This window comes from Sciurus vulgaris (assembly GCF_902686455.1).
Source record: "Sciurus vulgaris genome assembly, chromosome: 10".
Lineage (NCBI taxonomy): Eukaryota > Metazoa > Chordata > Mammalia > Rodentia > Sciuridae > Sciurus > Sciurus vulgaris.
The window spans coordinates 2,272,554-2,293,808 of record NC_136470.1 but is presented as its reverse complement, the minus strand read 5'-3'; the positions used below and the strand labels follow the sequence as shown (position 1 = coordinate 2,293,808).

Below are 21,255 nucleotides of genomic sequence, written 5' to 3'. Positions count from 1 at the left end.
TCGTGGTTGTAAAGAGGACAGAGTTGGTATGGCCTGGACCCGTCACACCCCACTTCTCATAAAAAAAGTATTGGCTGTTGTGTGTTTACTGAGTAGGTAAGTTTTTTGGGTAATAGAAAAACCGCCAACATCCTCCTCCAGCAGTCAAGCCTTTCCTCCTCCATGCAGGACATGGCAAGAGGACCCCCACATATAGCTATGCAAAATATCACTGGAAGAACTGGGAGAAGGGTAGAAGGACCTCCCCTGCAATTTTTGTAACTACCTGTGAATCTGAAGGTATTCACTGCCGGGGTCCAGCCCTAGCAGGGGTCAGGGGTCCTAGGTGGATGGGAGGCATCAGCGCGGTGGAGAAACAGCACACAGAGACACCAAGTGTTCTGAGGCTGAATCTGTCTTTATTTTTTTTCTGCCAGTCTTTTTATACATATTTTTCTTTAGTAATGATTGTATCATTTTTGGTTAATTTAAAACAAGAAAAACCTTCAAAAGTACAATCTATGCTTCTTCTTGAAGTACACATTCTCTCTGTATGCCAGCCCAGACCAAAACAACCTTATTTCCCAGCTAGATTAAAACAACCTTGTCTCCCAGCTAAACTGAGGGCACCATGATCTGCCAGCCTTTAACCTTCAGAACAAACACATCACTAGATTTTCTGAGAAACTACCCCCTCCATGAACTCCAGTGTTTAACAGTGAAAAGTTTTTGCTATTATTAAAGGGCAAAGAAATCAACTTACAATTAATATTTAGTCTATTCTAATTCATATAATGGCAGACTACAATCTTATTCTGATTCTCAAAGAATTATACTAAACATAGGAAAAGCACAAATTTATGACTAACCTAAATGTTTTTATTATGTAAAGTATCTCTAGAATCAACTATTAAAAGCAACAAAGGCTAAACACCACATCCAAGCTCAGAGGAATGCCTCTTTATCCATCTATTATTACACTAAAGCAATCACAGTTTCCTTTAAACTCAAGCACAGCTACAATTGTTTATTTTCATATATTTATCTATGTGTTACTGCTAAATTTTCATTGTGCACTATTTTGTGTCCCAATACAATAAAACCTTCCCAATGTTTTTCCAATAAGTTTCTAATGATATATTGATTATTAATATTAAAAAGCAACTATACATGGAGACATGCCACGCCTATGGCCCCCAAGAGGGAAGATCAACAGAACCATGTCAAGTGTTGAGTCCTCTATTCCAACAGACCGTGTCAAGTGTCAGAGTGGCAGGAAATAGATGCAGCAATTCACAAAAAAATTTTAACAAAAAATAAATAAGCGAAGTTTGGAGTGGGATAATAATTTAGAACCGTACAAATTTACTAAAAACTATCAAACTGTATACTTTCACAACCGAAAAATTTGGTATTTACAAAATCTGCCTCAATGAAGCTGTTTTAGAGGCAACAATCAAACCCTGATATATTTTCCTAAAGTGAATACTTCAATACATAAGAGGTTATCAAGCAGAAAACATTCAAGATTCAAGATATTTTTATTTTCAGTTCATTTTTTATTTTAGCTCTACTATCAGTTAATTTTTCTTTAAAAAGTCTGTTGAAACACGGTACTAATGTCTGCAACAACTTCCCTTTTATTATTGTAGAAGTAGCAACTCTTTCCTAACAAAGTGAAAATATAGAAATAAAAATACAGATAACAATACAAACTGGCAGTCTATATCCCAGTTGGTTTGCTGACCATGAAAGGCACATGCCATCAGAAAAGAGCGCATGTGAGGATGGAACTGCAGGTGAGCACTGAGACCCCCGCTCCTCAAAGACAGGTGAACCCACACATCATCTGAGATCCTTTCACACAAGGAGGAAAGCCAGGTCAGGGCCGACAAGACTCCTGGAGCAGGTACTTTGTGAAGAGCAACAGCAAACCTTAAAGTGGCAGCTCAGCCCTTCCTTCCACAGTTGTGCCTACACTATGAAGCTGGGGTCTTTCTACTCTAGAGTTCAAAGCTGCTGTTGCTAGAACCCTTTTCTGGGCAGCCAGCGTCTGCATGCCATGAACAGATGTCCAGTTCCAACCCACCTCCTACACTGATCCAACTCAATGGCTGCACTGAGGCTAAAGAAATGGCTCTACCACTGCCAGGAACTGCTTGGGAGCCTTCCTCTGGGGGTTGGGAGCTGCCGCTCGTACAGCATGCTTCTTCACAACTGAGATTCATTCTGTGTTTCTGACTTTTCCTTCCTTACTGGATTCAGTCATCTCTGCTTTTCTGAGTGACTTTCACCCATACTGAAGTACTTACTGGCAATAATCTAATTTGGATCCTGGTCCCTGGATCCCTTCCTGGTTCCTCAACTCTAAAAGAAGCTTCCAGAGTCCTGCTCAAGATCTGTACAGGCCTGAACAGGGACCACAGACAAGGCTAAAGAAAAGACAACTGCCAAAGAGAAATGGCCTTGTTTTAGGAAATTTGCAGGGGCTTCCATCTGTGTTAAACAAGAAACTCAAATGGAAATAGAAAATATTTTAAGCTAAAATATTCCTACATTTTAACTAAGGTCAAAGTACCAGAACAGTAACAATACCCTGACGATTTAAAACTACTTTACAACAGTCATTTCATCCTTTGATACCAGCATTTACTGGAATGACTTATTTTAATCTTTACATTTGGAATGCCAGCAAAACATCCACTTTTTCCATGACTACTGAACGAACACCTTAATCCCAGCAACTCAGGAGGCTAAGGCCAGAGGATTGCAAATTTAAGGCCAGCCTCAGCAACTTAGCAAGACCCTGTCTCAAAATAAAAAGGCTGGGGATGTAGCTCAGTGGTTAAGTGTCCCTGGGTTCAATCTCCAGTACCAAGATAATAATAATAATAATAGTAATAGTAATAATAATAAAGAAATCTAAGATTCTGCTCAATTTAAGCTTCAGCCTTAACAAGGTATCTCAGCAATTTAATGAAGGACAGGAACAATGGACTACATTTTTTACATTTATCAAATTATTTCTTGCCTGTTGGTCATCTTCTTTCAGACCATGAAACGTTTAGTCTGCAACTAACCAAACTGACAATTTAGTTTATCACGATCTAAACAGAATATGACAAAACTAAACTTTCAACCTAAGTATGAGCTATTCAACCCAACTCAAATTTAAGAATAAAACTCCTAGCCTGTTTCTGCTTGCTCAGTTTTGGAAACGTCTGCAGAAGCCACAAACATTCAGAATTCCTTTACATGAGGATGTCATATGAAACACAGGTTAGCACATAAGCAGTAACTACCATTAGCAGCACTTGCTGACACTCCTGTGCTGGGAGAAGCACAAGACTCAGATAGCTGTACACCACCTGCCAGCACACAATACACATCCAACACACCAGCTGCTATTATTAGCACTATTATTGTTTCATTATTCTAAAATAAAGATATACAAGCCCCCAAACCAATATAGTTTTATAGAAGAAATAATTTATGATGCTAAAATTTTTAAATATTTTGAAGAAATATTATAGCATCTCCTAACAGAATAAAATTGGTTACTTCTAAAATATCATCAAATACCTATATCAATTATAACCACTTCTGATTTAATATGTCTCCAATTTTCAGTCATGATGTGTACAATATTTTCCCCAGTTTATTACATTATGAGCCTTTTATGCTTTGGAGTGAACTTTTAGATATAAAATTAAAAGGCACCAAGCAAGCAACCAACCCATTCAGAATATAAAAATGCAATTCCTACCAAGACAAACTGTAAGACGCACTGCTCATCAGGAGCAAAAGGCAGCAAGCCCACGGACCTGACTGCAGAGGAGCCAGTGCCAGCACCCTACCTTCTTCTCCCTCCCACTGTCGGCCTGCACCGTTTCCAGGCGGGCTTTGAAATGCTCGCAGTCCAGTTTCAGCTGCTCCAATTCTTGCTCCTTCCTTTCCAGGTCTAGGAGAAAGAGGCATAAAAATACTCAGAGGACATGCCAAATCAAGGATCTCTCCTAAGCATTATTTGCCCAGTCCTCCCTTGGTAAAGCCTACACTGTCTTCTTAGCTCACAATATTCACATTTCTGAATAACCAAAATTCTTAAAAGTCCTACATTCTTAAAAGTTCCTATCAGCTTTTAAGCCCAGAGGGAAAGGCTTCTTTTATTATTTTGTTTTGCGCTTTTAAGGCCTCACTTTACTGCCAGACATGTACTTCAAGAAAATGTTATTTAAAGGACGGGAGGCAGAGCACAGAAGCCCGACTGTCTCATGGCAGACTTATAGCTGCTCCACAAAAAGCAGAAAGCAGCTCAGTGAGTTGACCGTGCCAACACAGGCTGATTCACACGGCACGTCCCGCCAACTGGCAGACTGACTCAATGGGAACAACTGCAGAAGCAGTCAATGGAGGAGGGAAGCAGCAGAGATCAAGAGGAAAAAATGCCGTAGTAAGGGGTAGAACTACATCACGCTCCCTCTCCACCACGTTCGCTTAGTTGATGAGTCAAATGGCCAACAAAAATCAACTTGAAATATTTTTGTTTTAGAAATACTTACGTTCAAAAAATCAAATACATAACACAAATTTTTAATTTTATTTTGTCAGTACTAGGGGTTGAACTCAGAGCCTTATGCTTACTGAGCTATATCCCCAGCCTTTTTATTTTTTATTATAAGTCAGTCATACCAAGTTTCCCAGGCTGGCCTTGAACGTGCAGTCTTCCTGCTTCAGTCTCCCTGGTAACTGGCATTATAGGTGTGCACCTCCACACCCAGGAAAATCATCATTTTTATACCCACATAGTCCAAGATTTTAAGAGAACAGTGCTAAAAACTGATGGTGTAACTTCTCTGATTCAACATCAATACTTTAGGACAGTGATTCTCAAACTTAAGCATATATCAGAATCACTCAGAGGATTTAGGCCCCATCCATGGGGTTTCTTACAGTGGGCCTGGGTGGGCCTGAGAATCTCTCACATTTTTAATGTCTGAAAACCACACTTTGAGAATAACTGCTTCAGGACAACAGCCTCATCCCTCACCACTAACAAAATCAGAGGACAACACAATGCACAGGCAGCACAGGCACTCATCCAATCACTCTGTGAAATAGCAAATACAAAGGGTAACAAAGGCCCCTGTAATGAGGGAAGGTCTCTTAAGAGTGGCAGCTGCCCAGCGGCTCCAGAGGCTGAGGTAGAAGGATCTTGAGTTCAAAGCCAGCCTCAGCAACTTAGCAAGGCCCTAAGCAACTCAATGAGACCCCGTCTCTAATAAAATATTTTAAAAGGGCTGGGGATGTGGCTCACTGGTTAAAAGCCCCTGGGTCCAATCCCTGGTACCAAAAAAAAAAAAAAAAAAGTGACAGCTAGCAAACAACAGTACTCTACCCTCGAGGAGAAAAGACTAACAAACCAGTCCTCAATTAAGAGTGGGCAAAAGAGCAGGGGTGTGGAGGCTGAGGTAGGAAGTTCACAAGTTCAAGGCCAGCCTGAGCAACTTAGTGAGACCTGGTTTCAGAATAAAAAATAAAAATGACAGGGGATGTGGTTCAGAGGTTAAGTACCCCTGGGTTCAATCCCTGGTATCAAAAAAAAAAAAAAAAAGACTGGTGATACAGCTCAGTGGTTGAGTACCGGCTTAGCATACATGAGCTTCTGGGTTCCATGCCCCGAAATACAAAAATGCAAAAAGTGAGAAGGAACAGTGCTTTAACCTAGTGGTCTGAGAAGGCCAGAGAAGCCCAAATAAATTCCTATGGACTGCTGAGAACTACATGACATCCCAAAAGCTGTGGAAGAAGAAACGAAGGCAGTCTCTAAGTTTTCCAGAGACCCTGCCTGAGAAAGAAGATTAGAACCTAAAGGTCAATATTCAGACCAATATTAAAATGTTTCTTGGAAACTAAGGTGATATCACTTGGGCTATTTCTTCTCCCTTAAATCTGAGTTGTCTTTTCTGCTCTTTTAAGATATGTCGAGCAATGACATGACTTTTACTGGGATTCTTTATTTTGTCCCACTATTCCTGGATACCTAAGAAATCAACTACCAATGACCATTACACTTTAAAAACTATGCAGTCGCATATTTGTGTTGAATAAAGATAGTATTTATACATATGCACACATACAGAATCATATACCATATACATACCACATGCAGTCAGACAAAAAGAAAAAAAATGAAAAAAAGAACTAAGACAAAACTATCAGTGGTTTAAAATTTCCTCTTTGCAGTTAACCCTTAAAAGTTTGCTTCTACCATTAAACTACATATTACTTGTACACAGTAAAGAAAACAGGAAATTACATCTCTACCATCCTTACTGCATAAAAATCTATAAGAATTCTGACCACCCAAAAGACTTCTTCATTAAGGTAAAGTCATGATCTCTTGCTCTCTATGGCTGGCTGTGACCCTGTCAATGAACACACAAAAAAACAGGGTAATGCCACAACACTCAGGTCAGTGAGGAGGAAGACAGTCAAGTGCACTCAGAGGTGGCAGCCCCTTTCCACTGTGTGAGGCCGCCACCTTGTGCCCAGATGGGAGCACTGCTGTCCCCTCCTAACTACTGTACTTTTCAACCTGGCCCACTGCTTGCCACCTACCACAGCCAGGGATTTTCTTTTCTTTTGTGCTAAACTCCAAGGGTGGGGAAAAGTATATGGAATATAGCAGGCACTACCTAAATATCTGTCACATGAATGAATTTTACCTCTTTATATATTCCTCCTTCCTCACCCTTGAACAGAGAAAAACATGGTTAATTTGATTACCTGTAGCTGCTAAATGAAGACTATATTGCTTTTGCAATTTGTTTAAAACCGAGGGAAAGAAATAATAAGGGTAGTCAGTGATACATTATATCTAGTCAAGACATTATTCTAGCTGAGCATGATGGCACATACCCATAATCTCAGCTATACACAAAGATGAAGTGGAAGGACTGCAATTTCAAGGCCAGCCTGAGCAACTTAGTGAAATCTTGTCTCAAAATAAAAAAATTAAAAAATTAAAAAATTAAAATTAGGGGGCCAGGAGTGTAGCTCAGCAGTAGAACATCTGCCTAGCATGTGCAAGGCCCTGGGTTCAATCCCCACTACTACTACAAAAAAAAAAAAAAAAAAAAAAAAAAAAAAAGACAAAGTATTACCTTACCCAACCCTAGGTATTAAAATGGGGCCTGCCACCCAGTCTCAATTCTATTTCAACTGCTAGTTCTCAGCATTCAAAATGAAGGTGGGGCTGGGGCTGTGGCTCAGTGGCACAGCATGAATGCATGTGGCGCTGGGTTCCATCCTCACACCACATAATGAATACAATAAAGGTATTGTGTCCACCTACAACCAGAAACAAAATTCTTTTAAAAATAATAAAATGAAGGTGAACTCTCAATCTAACTATATAAACTGAATGAAGGCAAGGCTTATTGCACAGAGGAACTAAACACCAATGTATTTTCTGAAACTACAATCCTTTTTTCAGTTGTATTTTTTGTTTTTTGGGAGTTTTTTTTGGTGGTGGTGTTTCTTTGGTTTTGGTTTGGTTTTTTGCAGCACAGATGACTGAACCCAGGGCACTGTACATGCTAGGCAAGTGCTCTCTACCTTGGACTACTTTGGCTACACCACAATCCCTTCTAGTTTATTTTGAGGTAGGGTCTCACTAAATTGCCCGTCGGCCCTCAAACTTTCAATCCTCCTGGCTCAACCTCCTGAGTGCCTGGAATTACAGGCATGCACCACCAGACCCAGCTTAATAGTTTTAATAACGTGAGGATGCTGATTTTTTTTAAGTTATAAATAGATGCAATATCTTTTTGTGTATTATTTTTAATGTGGTGCTGAGGATTGAACCCAGGACCTCACACGTACAAGGCTCTACCACTCTTAATGCTCAATTTATTTGTGGGGAAGGCAGAGAGCTATAAATGAAAAGGACTTCTAAAACATCAAAGAAATGAAGACTATCCAGAAAGATCAGCTTCTACCTATAACACATGGCATGTTTACAACAAATCATCAATCTCTTCCATTAATGTATTTGCTTTTATCAAAATAACAGTCGTAAAACAAAAATAAAGGCTTTTTAATTAGCCACTAAATTTTATTTTTATCACTCTCTGATAGGATCGGAAAAGAATTTACAGTATATTACACTGGGTTCCATTTCTATTTTGAACTGAGATCTGGGTAGTCTATTAGCTTCCTGGAGGTGTGGTAACAAAGTACCACAAACTGGGTGATTTAGAACAACAATAATGTATTATCTCACAAGTACAGAGGCTAAAAATCCAAACTCAAGGCATTAGCAGGGCCATTCTTCCTCCAAAACCTAAAAGGGAAGGATCCTTCCTTCTTCTACCTTTTCCAGTCATACAGCATCTGTGAGATACTATTTATGCTGCATTGCCTATATGTTTGGATCTTCCCTGTTCTCATGTTCCTTACAGGTTATGACCACCTCATGTACACCTGTGAATTCCTTAAAGTAACCAGTATACAGTCATAGAGGAATGAGAAGATCCAAGCTACATGAGGTCCTCCAGTGGTTCCTGCAGTCCCATGTCATGAGCGCCCAACCTCTCAGGGCAGTTTCCTGAGGCCAGCTCTGCTGTGATGCCATTCTCAGCAGCTCCCTACTGCTGCACGCAGACAACAGCAAGGTTACAACCACTATAGGGGGCAGAAGGTGACAGCATCTATTAATCCAGACTCTCTTCTGGATGATCATGTGCTCTTCCTCCCCATCTCACAGTCTCGACTGCAAGATCTCAACGTTAGAACAACAACACAAGTCCCTTCCTTCACAAAGAGCCCTCCACCCAGCACTGAAATGTACCAGAGAAATAGTGCTAGTGATTTAAGCAGACATCCAGTGGGGTAAACCTCAATGATCCCCTTGGTATATTCCTTACAGATTCCAAAAATGTTGAAAAGGTGAAAAAAAAAAAAGGTTAATATTCATTTTTAAAAACTAAATAACACCTCAGTTAATAAACAAATGCACTTGAAATCCTAGTGTCCATTCTAATGTTTCAATGAGCTATCAAAATTTTTAAACAAATCAAAGGGAGTGAAGGAGGGAGGGAAAAGTTGGAATCATAACATGGAAATAGCATTTTTTTAAATTGCACTGACAACAAATCTGCTTCTTAAACCATATAAAAGCCTTAATCTTTTATAAAATGAGGAAAATATATGACTAATCAAAATGTATTCCCATCCTGGCACAGCCAGGGTATATGCCATATGCCCTTCTTTTATCTGCATGCCAAACTCCCCAGCCTACCTGAAACTGTCAAGGAATGGATCAAATCTTATCCTTTTTATATCCCCTCTCTGCCTAGCAATCCTTGACAAATATCAGGTATATAATAAATGCCCACCTGACAGATGAACTAAATTCACTGAAAGACCTGAAAAAAAATACATCACAAAAACTAAGACCAATCTTGCTGAAGTCAAATGAATTTTGCTGAAGTGTTTTCCAAAGGGCGTCTTGAGGATTTTGTTTTTTATCTATCTACACGCACGTGACAGGAGTAACTAGGGGATCTGGAGTGATATTCAAACCTACCTGGCTCCACCTTCTCCATCTAGCTAACCTTTCACCTCCTCTGTACATAAGCCCCTTTCTATTTTCTTCTTTACACTTTCCTATATTCCAGGCAGCCCTCAAGTCTACCCTACTTTGTGTCCCAAAAAGATTGATATCAACATCCACAGTAATTGGCTCCTTGTCCTGTGGCTTCCTGCTGGACGTAGACAGGGCAGGCCCTGAAGGAAACCAGAGGACAGGAGAAAACAGGTTAAGACAGCTACTTCTCACTGCATGTTCCCTGCAGAACTCCATCCTACAGAGGCACATGTCACCCAGCTGGTAACTCTCTCCCTCTGGCTCCTCCAGGGCAGGTGATCATGCTCTACTCTGGCCAGCTCCTGGATGCTAGTTCTCACAACCCTGCAACAACTTTGCAAGTCATCTCTTCACTGTACTCTTGCTCCTTTTGTTCCCCACCAAGACATGGACAGATTCACTCTGAAATAAACTCCAGGTCAAATTAACAACCTGTTCTTCGTTCTTACTTCTCTTCCACTCTCCATAATTCTTTCTCCAGTTCATACTTCTATGGACCAGAAAGAATTCTACTCAGAGCTAAAACAGAGGTTCCCCTTGCTTCTGATTAATACCAAATTTTCAGGAAACTTACCTACACAGCCCATAAATCACACGGTGCTATGGTTTTCAGAGCTGCTGCTAAGAACCTGAGAGTGACTTGAAATTACAGTTCTATACACAATTAATATATCCATTTTATAATACCTTTAAAACTTCTGACTTAATTAAAAAATACAAATTTTAACAAGACCCAGAAATGAGTGAAATATTCTAATGCACAGGGGCCCAACTCTTCCTGAGGCCTCTGTGTACTCAAAAGCAACACAGGCAAAGAAACAGCAAAACTAGATGGAGCATCCAACAGTCCCATGAAACTGGGGGACTAAAGTGCAGGACTATCAAAACAAATGGGTGGATCACAATCCTGGAGAAAATGGAAATAGATAAATGAGCTAAAGGGGCACCATTTCTCTCCTCAAAGCACTCAGCCAATTTGTAAGAAGCAGCAGAGAGGCTGTGGAACCAAGAAATGAATGAAGAGGCCAAGTTGCCCAGCAGAGTTATAATTACACCCATGGCACACAAGAGAGAAAAACTGGCAGTCAAGGCCTGCCAAGGTGAGCTGACTTTGGTAAACTGAACTCCCTTGAATGAAAATGAGAATTAACTAGAAAGAGGCCAGTTGGAACTGATAAGAGAGCCAGCCATGAACCAGCTTAATCTCTGACTGGATTAAGGTGATCAACTCTTACTCTCTTTTAAATGTCTGGCAGAACCCTCTGCACCAAAAAATCCTTGCAGGAAAAAATACCATCACCCAGAGTCAATTTTCATGCTTAAAAACAAAACAAAACAACAACAACAAAAAAAAACCCTGTTAGGGTTGGGGAGATAACTCAGCTGGTAGAGTGCTTGCCTCACAAGCACAAGGCCCTGAGTTCTTCGATCCCCAGTACCACAAAAAAAAAAAAAAAAAAAAAAAAACCTGTTAGCCAATTTAAAAAGAAAAAAAACCACTAGGCCTACAAAGAAGAAAAGCAGACAACAAAAGCAGACCCACAGGTGACTCAGAGATCATATTTACTAGATACAGACTTCAAAATAACTGATTACTATGTTCTTGAATGTAGACCACAAGAGAATTTCATCAGAGAACTAGAATAAAGAAATAAGAGCCAGGTATGGTGGTATATGCCAGTAATCCCAATTACAGAGTAGGCTGAGGAAGGAGGATCACAAATTTGAAGCCATTCCGGGCAGCTTAGTGAGATCCTGTCTCAAAATAAAATAAAATATAAAATATAAAATAAAAAGCACTGGGGATTTAGCTCCATGGTTAAGTACCCCTGGGTTCAATTCATAGTTTTGAAAAAAAAAATTAAATACTGTATAATGATACTGATAAAAACTAACAAAAAAATCCAAAATCAGACCCACACTTATATGGCCACTTCTGACTTATGTCAAGAACACTGGGCATGGGGAGGGTGGGGGAAGCTGTCCTGTCAAAAAAAAGAGTGCTAGGTCAGCTGACCACATAGGCAGGCACTATTTGAAAAAGATATGGACAGTAAGGATTTCATGTCATCACCACATAAAGTTCTACTGACAAAGCTGACACAGGCTAGATGCTGGTAGACAAACCTAAATTTTTAAAACTTTTCACTGCTCAAGAAAATTAGTTGTTCAAACCTCTCGCCTGTATATTAGGGTTACACCAGTTGTATGCATTGCTGATATTTTCAGTAACCACAACAAGCCTGTTTTACAGTAATAACATTTAAATATATTTATTAAAATAAATTTTAAGAAGCTGAAACTAAGGTATGTCAGAAATGAATGTGAAATTTTGCTTGGTGTCAACGTACAAAATTAAACTAATTCTAACACCCCTGAGACTCTGAATACCTGATAGACTACCACCAAGTTGTCAAGAGGCACCTTTTTTTTCCCAATTATATCATTTATCACCTCAAATGCAGCCAGGTACAGCAGTACATACCTGTAATCCCAGTTACTAAGAAGGCTAAGGCAGGAGGCAGGAGCTCTCAAGTTAAAGACCAGACTCAACAACTTAGCAAAACCACATCTCACAATAAAAAGTAAAAAAGGCTGAAGATGTTGTGCAGTGGTAGAGCCCTTCTGGATTCAATCCCCAATATTTAAAAAAAAAAACCTCAAATACAACATAATACATGAAAAATATTTTCTATATGCTAATGAAGATTTAACAAGCTTTTTCATCATCTCTCCCCAAGATCATCACTCACCAATGAAGGAAGACATCTTGGTTATCTGTATTAAAACAAAACCCCCAAACCAGTTTAACTGGAAAGGGCCCTCTTGTTGCCTGGTGACCTATCTGAAAATTATCATCTGCAACTCCTCATCTCTGTAATTTGTCTCTTCCTGGCTACTTTACTATTAAAACCAAAAACAGAAAATTGGATGCAGAGGATAACAATGCAACTGTCTTCCAAAATCCCTAATACTGAATTTTTGTTTTAATCACAACACCCTTACTGTACCCACCAATCGCATAAGCAAATGTTCTAAAGCTAAATTTTTAAAAATAACACACAAAAATATACGATCTTTACATATTTTACATATGGAACCATCAGCTATGTGTGAAATTTTATTTTAAAAGCAAAGAGAATTCTCCCAGTTGAAAACAAAATTTTGAAGCCCCCTGATGGATGAATAAAGGATGAAAAGGGATAAGACACAGAGTGAGCAGTCACTGTGAACACTCTGGGCACCCCCACTTTACAGGCAGAAAAACCTGAAGCTGGGGGTTACGCAAATAAAGAACAGAACTGGGATCAACCCAGGTTTCTTATTCAAAACTTCCAATACCTTCTCCAAATTTACCAAGCAATGGTGTTTAAAGCTGCCAGGTTGTGAATTGGAGCATACTCTGCATTACACCAGAGCTCAAGTGGATCCCACAGCTGGGAGGTACTATCTACTGAGATTTCCCAGAGACAGGCCCTAGGTCAAGCACTTTAGAAGAGTTTTCTCATCTTAAACTTGCCACATCCTATGAAGTAAGCATTACTGTCCCCATTTAATAGACAGAAAAACTGAAATACTAGATTGAAAGCAAGAGAGAGATGGCTCCCCTCACTCCACAATTCCTCAGCTGACCCAAGCATAACTATGTCTCCACACTGCATCACCAGGACTAGTTGCTTCTTCTCATTTCTCTTTTGCTTCATCCAGATCAGAGTTCAACAGAGCCCAGAAGCTCCCTTGAGGAACACTATCACTGCTTCCCTCCATCTCCCACCCAATCCCTCCAACCTATCCTACATTCAGATGCAAAAGCCATCCTTGTGAAAATATCACCTGAATCACTACTCGGAAGTCATTTCTACATAGGAACTTCCAAGTGCTTCTCATTTCAACTAAAAATGATCCAAGACTATTTGTCCTCTAAACTGCTCACCTTTACTGTCCTCAGTTCTGCTATACCCCAATTCTTACTCTGCACAGAAGAAAAACCAACTGATAAACCCATAACCCATCCTCTCACTCCCATTTAAGACTTCCATACATGCCACCACCCTAGATTTTAACATCTTCCCTTTCCCTCTCTCCTCAGTGCTAAGTCCCTGAAAATGCTCAGGCAACACATCATCATTATTCCAAAGCACCACTTACCTTGACCACCTTCCCAAGGTAGCTCCTATGCTAGCATCAGTCACTACCTATGCTCATTCCATCAACTCAGGCCCTGAAGCTGGCTTGCAAGTTACATTTACAGCCTAAATCCACAGAAGCCACCCAAACAGAACTTCACCTCCTACACTCTAAAGGAAACTTCTGAAAACAGGTAAACAGCTTCCCTCTATTCCTTCCGTGACATTTGTTTGCACCTTCAGGTTGCCCATGGTCTGCTACTAGATGCCCACACCTGCTTCTAAAAGCAAAATAAGCCAACACCAAGCAAAGCCAATAACCTAGTGGACCAAAGGGCTGGTGGGAAGAAGGAAGAATCACTATGCCAAAACAGTTCTTGTTGCCACAGTGTGATCTCTGCATTTCCTCTGTGGCTCCATTCTCAGTCATGTTACAAGCAATTAAACTGGGAAGACAGGTCCATGGGAAGGCCAAGGCTATCAAATATAGGCCTTAAAAAAAGAGTGAAATACCGTTTTCCTTCATATCTTTCCTAAATAGTAAGAACTCAAGAGCAAAAAATTAGATGACAGGTGCTTTAGAAGGCCACCTTTTAAGCTAGTCCACAAAAGCAAAAATCCTTCTCATCAGCTCAGGTTCTTAGTCCACAGTGAACCCTCTGCAATAACCCAGGTCAGTTTGGTCCTTCCTTTCTCTGAACACCAGGTTTCTAGAAGCACGTGAGCATCGTAACACTGCAACTCAGAAACAGGAGCGTGCAGGCAGGACAGTCCTACAAGACCAAATATCCAGCCAGGTAAAGATAACAATAAATAAAAACAGAGGCCCTGCCCTCCCATCAACTAACAAAGCGAAATGGGAAAAACGCAAATTGTTGGAAGGAACAGCACAGAGAATATGACTTCAATGAGGGAAGACACATCTGGACAGCCAGAGTAGACAATGACGCTGGACGGAGGTTGTATCCAGCAACATGAAGTCCTTTAAGCCGTGATCTGACCTGGTTTAGGTACTCAGGTGGTAATGGATTTGTTGGCTGGCTGGTCTTTATCCTAAAAGCAAAGAGCAACTGTTAAAGACTCAAACAGAGGAATGATGTGATCAGGCTGACTCGCTAAAGATTACTCAGGCTGGCAAGGGGTCAACACTGCCTGGAGGAGGCAAGCACAAGATTTAAGTGAAATAATGCAGTGTAGATGGAGGCAACCTGAAGGAAGTCAGGATGCATCTCTGAAGCAAAATATACAGGATGCATTAATGAGACTGGGACAGACAAGGGACTCCAAAGTCTCCAACTGGGGCAGGGAGTGGTACTCTAAGAATGAGGTAAGCCAGTGTGAGATGGGGACACAGGAATGGTTATCGTGAGTCAATGTGAGAAAGTAAAAATTAGTTTGCTGAGAAAATGAAAATCTGTCCTGCCATTAATCAAGCTACAAGAGCAGGCAGAAAAAGTCAGCTGCAAAGTTAACAGGAAACTAAAGACACTGCAACTGAAAAGTGTCACAATAACCCTTTGAGGTACTACAGACTCATTCGCTGAGAAGCCTCGCTCTGAAAAATCCAACTCTTAGAAACTGCTGTTTCTGAGATTTTACAGTAAGAAAGAACACCACATCCTGGCCTGCAGTCACTGTGACAGAGGCAGCCTGCATCTTCTGTCCCCAAGTCCTATAATAATACTACCCTCATCTTTTGTGAGATGCCTGCCAGTTCCTCTGGAACGTGGTCTCCTTGTTGCAGTCAGTCAAACCTGATCTTATCAAACTGCAGGCCTGCACCTAGGGATCTCAGACTGATTCCGTTAGGGCAAACATTGAAGAATCTGAAATGATCATGGGGAATTAGTCTTAACCCTCAAAGGTTGACTTGATGGTGATGCAGCCTCAACCAGGCAAGTACTGAATCAATCTCAAAATACTTTCAAGAACTTTAAGAGGGTCCTATACTTGTACTTGACATGATGGCTCAGTCTGAAGCTCAAAAGTGTGAATGGACAGGTTTTCAAAATCCTTGCCTTAAATCAAAGCTAGAAGTTGACCTTTCCATCCACCCAGGGACAAGTGCACACAGATTCAGCTATCTCTACAGCTCCATCAGTCCCACGTGAGGCTGCAAGATGGCAGGATCTTTAATTTACAGAGTAGAGTTTTTCAGAGATGAAAAGCATAAAATTCTTCTGCCAAGGTAGAGAACAGGACAGAAAGAGAAGCTAGTAACAGACACTACAGAAAACTGGCAACCTTTCCTCCAACCCAACATACTCCTGCCAAGCTACTGTTTGGGGATCTCCACAGTTCATCTCATTCTCCCTAATGTAACCACAAGTACCATCGCAACACCTTAGGATGCACCTACACTCACGGTGTAGTTACGTACGCAGGGTAAGTCTGCTCCGTTAGCTCGCCAGTGACCAACGACCGCTAAAACTGAAGTTAGGACTCACTCTTTTCCAGGACCGTCAGCTTCTGGAAGCTGTCCAGGACCTCCCCACTGAGAATTCTGGGTAAGAAGTCCCGTATTTGCATCACTTCGGTGGTCAGCCGTTCCAGGTCCTTCTTTCTGACTTTAACGAATTCTTCTTTAGTTCCCATGTGCTGAAAAACGAGACCTCCAAGATTATTACACTGCTCTTCAGATGACGAGCCGGCAGCCCGAGTCGGCCTGCGTCTCCTTCCGGCCTCAAGTCAACAGCGGCCTCATCTGAGGTGCGGAGGGGCTGGGGCGAAGCTCAGGGCGGCGCCGAGGGGAGAGGGCCGAGCCCAGGACCCCCTGACAACCCAGGCCGCAGCCCAGCCGGCCGGCGGGACGCGGAGCGGGCGCGGCCGGAGCCGGACCTGCTCCCAGCACGCCGTCGCCCTCGGGCCGGTGGTCACAGCTCGGCAGCCATGACGCCGCCTTCGCAACCCGCCCGCCGCGCCCCGGCCACGCCTTCGAGGGCGTCGAGAAGCCGCGTCCCCAGCCGGCCCCTGCCCGGCGCACGGGGTCGTGCGGACCGCTCCTCGAGGCCGCCGCGGGGCGAACGGCGTAAAGGTGCCCTCGCGACTGACCCGGCAGGCCTCCTCAGCACCAGCCGCCTCGCCCATGACCGCCGCCTCCGCTCCGTGCGCCTGCGCACCACCCTCTGACCCCTGCACGCCAGAAAGCGCGGGAACGAGACCACGCCGGTCCGAAGGATCCGTATGGAGAGCCGCGAGGTTCAAAGCTCCTGGAGTTTGCACCGCATCCTCTGCCTCGGGGTCGCGGGGTGGACCCAGGGAGGTCCCGCTCTGATCTGGTTTAGCCCAAGTTTTAAACACTTGTTAACTGCAAAGTAGACGAAAAGTGAAACCCAGAAGTAAATGTCAAATAAAACCCAAATAGTCCTTTCTCTTTTGGTGAGAGGCACTGCAGGGGGCTGCCCCTGCAGAAATCCTGGCCCTCACCCAGGGGCTTTCATTTCAAGGGGTGACCTTTTGTGTCCCCAGGAGAGTTGTTTCTTCCAGGTGACATCAAGTAATATAACCACCCTAAGTTTAGGGGAGTCACTTAATCCAGCAAATTCGGTTCTGTCTTAGATGATCCCAAAATTAGCACAACCGTTAAGAATTTCCCCTCTGCGATCGGCAAGCAGCCCTCACTGATCCCATTCCTCTAATGTGCACATGTTTAAAAGGCCAGACTCCCCCGGTCTGCCTTAGGAAGTTGGGGGAAAGTGTTCGGAAGCAGGGGAGGTTCCAGCCACACCACAATCGTCATTGGGCTCAGGATGCCCAGTGAGGGAGCAGGTGGTTCGTTTAGCATCCCGCACCCTTCCCACAAGATGCAGGGGGAAAGGGTGGGACAGGTCACTGGGCACTGGACACCCCTGCACCAGCCCCAGGACACGGGGTGGAGGCGGCGGTTCCCTCCGCAGTCCACACACCTGCCCCTGTCCAAGCGCCGCCGCACTCCCCATCCGCAGCCGTGCATCAGGGCACTGGGCTCTAGGGGGGTGCACTGGCCCTGCCGGAGCCACGCGGTGGCCGGCCGGGAGGGTCTGCCCGTTCGCAGGCTAAGCAGGCCCCAGAAGGGCGTGCTCCTCGGGCTCGGCTCCTCGGAACCTCGGTGGGTGCGCATCGCAGGAGAGCCGGCCGGACGGGGCTTTGCTAAGCGTGCTTCAGCATTCCAGGCCATTGGAGGCCAGCCGCCTGCGTCCTTCCGGACAAGACCCGACCCCGGCCAACCTCGCGGCCGACCGCCCTGAGCCGTGGCAAACCAATGACAGCGCCGACACCAGCGGTGAGGCCGGGCTGCTCCTCCCACCGCCGGAGCCGCTCCCGGACCACGCGGGCGCCCCGAACGCGCGGCGGGCGACGCCTCTGTGACGCCATCGGCGTGCGCCGCCCCTCTGCGCAGGCGCGGCCGGGCCGCGGGCGCGCGGCCGGCGATGCTCGGGCGGGCGCGATGTCCCCCGCCATGCAGCCCGCCGAGGTCCAGTTTGCTCAGCGACTGGCGTCCAGCGAGAAGGGCGTCCGGGACCGCGCGGTGAGGAAGCTGCGCCAGTACCTCAGCGTGAAGACGCAGAGCGAGACAGGTGGGCGCCCGCGGGGTCCGCCGCGGCCCAGGGCCCGCGTCGCGGTCGCCGAGGCGCGCTGCCAGCCGCCCGCGTGCTGTGCCAGGGCCGCGCTGGGCGGGAGCGGCCGGGGTCCGGGGTTTGCCGACAGTCAGCGGCGGAGCCGAGACCCGGCCCGGGCTGCGGCTCGACATCGCCGTTAGGTGCCGGGCGCGGGGAGAAGACCGGCCCCTGCCCTGGAGGCTCGCGAGCCGGCCGGGCCAGGCGGAGCGTGCGTGAGCGCGGCGGGGACGCGGGCCGCTCGGCCGAGGTCGGACCCGGGAAGCCCGCCGTGCGCAGGAAATGCGGGCGGAGCCGAGCTGCCCCGGGAGTGGCGCGGAGACCGCGGGCTGGGCAGAGGGCTCTGGAGGTGCAGCTGGAAATGCAGGCAGTGGAGTGCGTGGAAGTATTTATTTACCTGACCCAAGGGGATCGCTGGAGTGAGCCCTGAAGGCATGAACTGAAATGGGCGATGGAGGTTTTACGGTGCGTTTTCGTTGCAACGAGGTGGCAAAAGTTTGGTTTAGTTACTGCTAATAGTAGCAGAACTGAAATCTGTTTAAAAGAGCATTGTCTCCCCCGTTACTGACATTCTTTGTTTGATGTTGAAATCACAAAAGATCACACGCATATCCCGAATAAAACATAAAAGAAAATTAAACTTTGGTGGGAAGTCTGAGGAGTGAAGATGAGAATTCTTGACCTTCTGTTTGGCATCCCCGTGAGTCAGTTTACTCTCGTAGTTTCCCATATATGTATGGCAGTGGTTCTTAAATTTAAACTGCTAGCCCAGCACTCCACTCAGATGTCCCACAGGCACCTCAGCCTCCATGCCCAAAGTACCCCAGACAGGGTTTCCCCAAAAAACTTGCTCTTGCTGCTGCTTCTCTGCCTCCTGCTCACTTTGCAAAGAAGCCTACCCCTCATTCCCAGCATTCAGTTCAGTATCGCCGAACAGTGCTGTCTCTACCATAGCAGATTGCTTCTTAATTATGTTGATGTGCCATTCTTCCCCCAAATACAGTCAGCTCTGTCTGTTCTCTTAGCTTGATGTGGGAGCATATCCAACTTAGGAGGGCCTGGCTGTGGACAAGAGCAAAGACAGGTGCAGTACATCTGGACCTGAGACATCCAAACAACCTGTTGCTCAATCCCTTTGGTGAGCAGGCCCAGTACTTCAAATTTGGCACCCGGCTAAAGTTGCCTGAGGCCTGTCAGTTTACACCAATGCCCTGGGTTCCTGCCTTGTTAGCACCCACCACACCCAGTTACTTGTATTCACCACCTTCCCCACATTGCATGGAGTATACTTGGCCTTCAAAAATACATGTAGGGTAGATGTCTTAGCAATAATAGACAAAAAAAAACAAGGTCTCTTCCACAGATATGCTCCATCCAAATAGAAACACAAGTTCCTGACATTTGACTCTCATTGACGGACTCAGGATTTTTTTGCATCTTGTCAGGAAGTGTTTTAACTGTCAACAACATAAATAAATAGCTCTGTAGTCTCAAAGCAAATTAGAAATCTTTGGACAACTTCAAACAGTGTAATATTGCTCTTGTGCTTTAGCCATGAGTCCCCATCACATGAAATCATAGTGGTTTTGGTTCATGACGGCTCATTTTTCCTGACTGGTTCATTAATTCATGTATTCAGCAAACATTCAGGAAGCACCAGGTGTGTGCTATTATTATGTACCCTAATACTGACACTGAACTAAACAGTCAATCCCTATCTGTCTTTTCTTTGATACTGGAAAGTGAACTCAGGGGAGATTTACCACTGAGCTACATCCTCAGCCCTTTTTATTTTTTATTTTGAGACAGGGCCTCCCTAAGTTGCTGAGGTTAGCCTCCACTTGGAATCCTTCTGTCTTAGCCTCCTGAGTCACCAGGATTCTAGGCATGCACCACAACACCCAGCAATCCCTACAGTAGGTCTTATCAATTCTACAACTTTAAAATTTTAACATCTGCCAGACAGGATTGTGTGTGCCTGTCATCCCAGCTACTCAGGAGTCTGAGTCAGGAGGATCAAAAGTTTAACACAACCTCAGCAACTTGGTGAGATCCTCATCTCAAAAAATTAAAAAAGTGGCGGGGGATGTACCTCAGTCATAGACATGGGTTCAATCTCATGTCCAAAAAAAAAAAATTCCCCCCTAAAATTGGGATGAATCTAAAATTAACCTGTGATGGTTTCATTCACATCATTGTTTTCTTTGGAGACATAAAACAACAGTGTATCTGACTGAGGTGTCTTAGATTCATTCGGGTGATGGGGCAACTCTCTTAGCCTGGAGTCTTGACAAGTAGGAGTGTGCTTGTTCTGACCCTGGGCTGAGTTAGTGTGACACTGCCCCTATCGTAAGTGGCTTTCGCGCTCACATCCTGGGGACCTATTGCTGTTCAGTGTTCTCATTTCAAAACTTACTGGTATTTCCTGTGTCTGCATGTCTCACTTTCATGTTCACCTTACTCGTTTTAAGATAACTAAACCTAGCCAGGCACGATGCCACACACCTATAATCCCAGTAACTCCAGAGGCTGAGGCAAGAGGAGCACAAATTTGAGGCCAGGCCCAGCAATTGAGCAGGACCCAAGCAACTTAGTGAAACCCTGTCTCAAAATGAAAAGGATTGGAAATATCAGTGGTAAAGCACTTCTGGGTTCAATTCCTAATACCAAAAAAATAAAATAACTAAATCTAGCCAGGCATGGTGGCACACTTGGAGAGACTATGGCTAAAAAGTGAGCTGATCATAACCACATCCCCCTGTTGATGCTTCACTTACATGCTTCTCAGGTGTGCCTTTCATTTTGACCTTGACCGTATGCCTTGTGCAGTAAAGGGACTAAGTTCCAAAGATCAGTGGACAGTTTTCTGGTACTGCACTCTTGTACACAGCAATCTGGGGCC

At 44.1% G+C, this 21,255-nt stretch overlaps 2 protein-coding genes across 7 annotated transcripts in view; one reads left to right on the top strand and one right to left on the bottom strand.

Moving 5' to 3' along the window:
* Window positions 1-18,093, bottom strand: part of HSF2BP (heat shock transcription factor 2 binding protein) — an 83,507-nt gene extending 65,414 nt beyond the window's left edge. For 5 of the 6 annotated variants that reach the window (XM_079100672.1, XM_079100677.1, XM_079100675.1 and 2 more), the window contains exons 1-4: window positions 17,965-18,093; window positions 16,810-17,065; window positions 16,206-16,356; window positions 3,837-3,940 (exon numbers count right to left, since the gene is read on the bottom strand). In XM_079100672.1, the coding sequence (XP_078956798.1) occupies window positions 3,837-3,940; window positions 16,206-16,356; window positions 16,810-16,845 (291 nt within the window). In that variant the 5' untranslated portion in view covers window positions 16,846-17,065; window positions 17,965-18,093. Of the gene's footprint in view, window positions 1-3,836; window positions 3,941-16,205; window positions 16,357-16,809; window positions 17,415-17,964 lie in introns of those variants that run through there. The other variant, XM_079100673.1, reaches the window with a different exon arrangement.
* Window positions 18,094-18,126: 33 nt separating this feature from the next.
* Window positions 18,127-21,255, top strand: part of RRP1B (ribosomal RNA processing 1B) — a 35,564-nt gene continuing 32,435 nt past the window's right edge. The window contains exon 1 of the mRNA XM_079155709.1: window positions 18,127-18,314. Coding sequence (XP_079011835.1) covers window positions 18,185-18,314 — 130 coding nt within the window. The 5' untranslated portion in view covers window positions 18,127-18,184. The remainder of the gene's footprint in view (window positions 18,315-21,255) is intronic.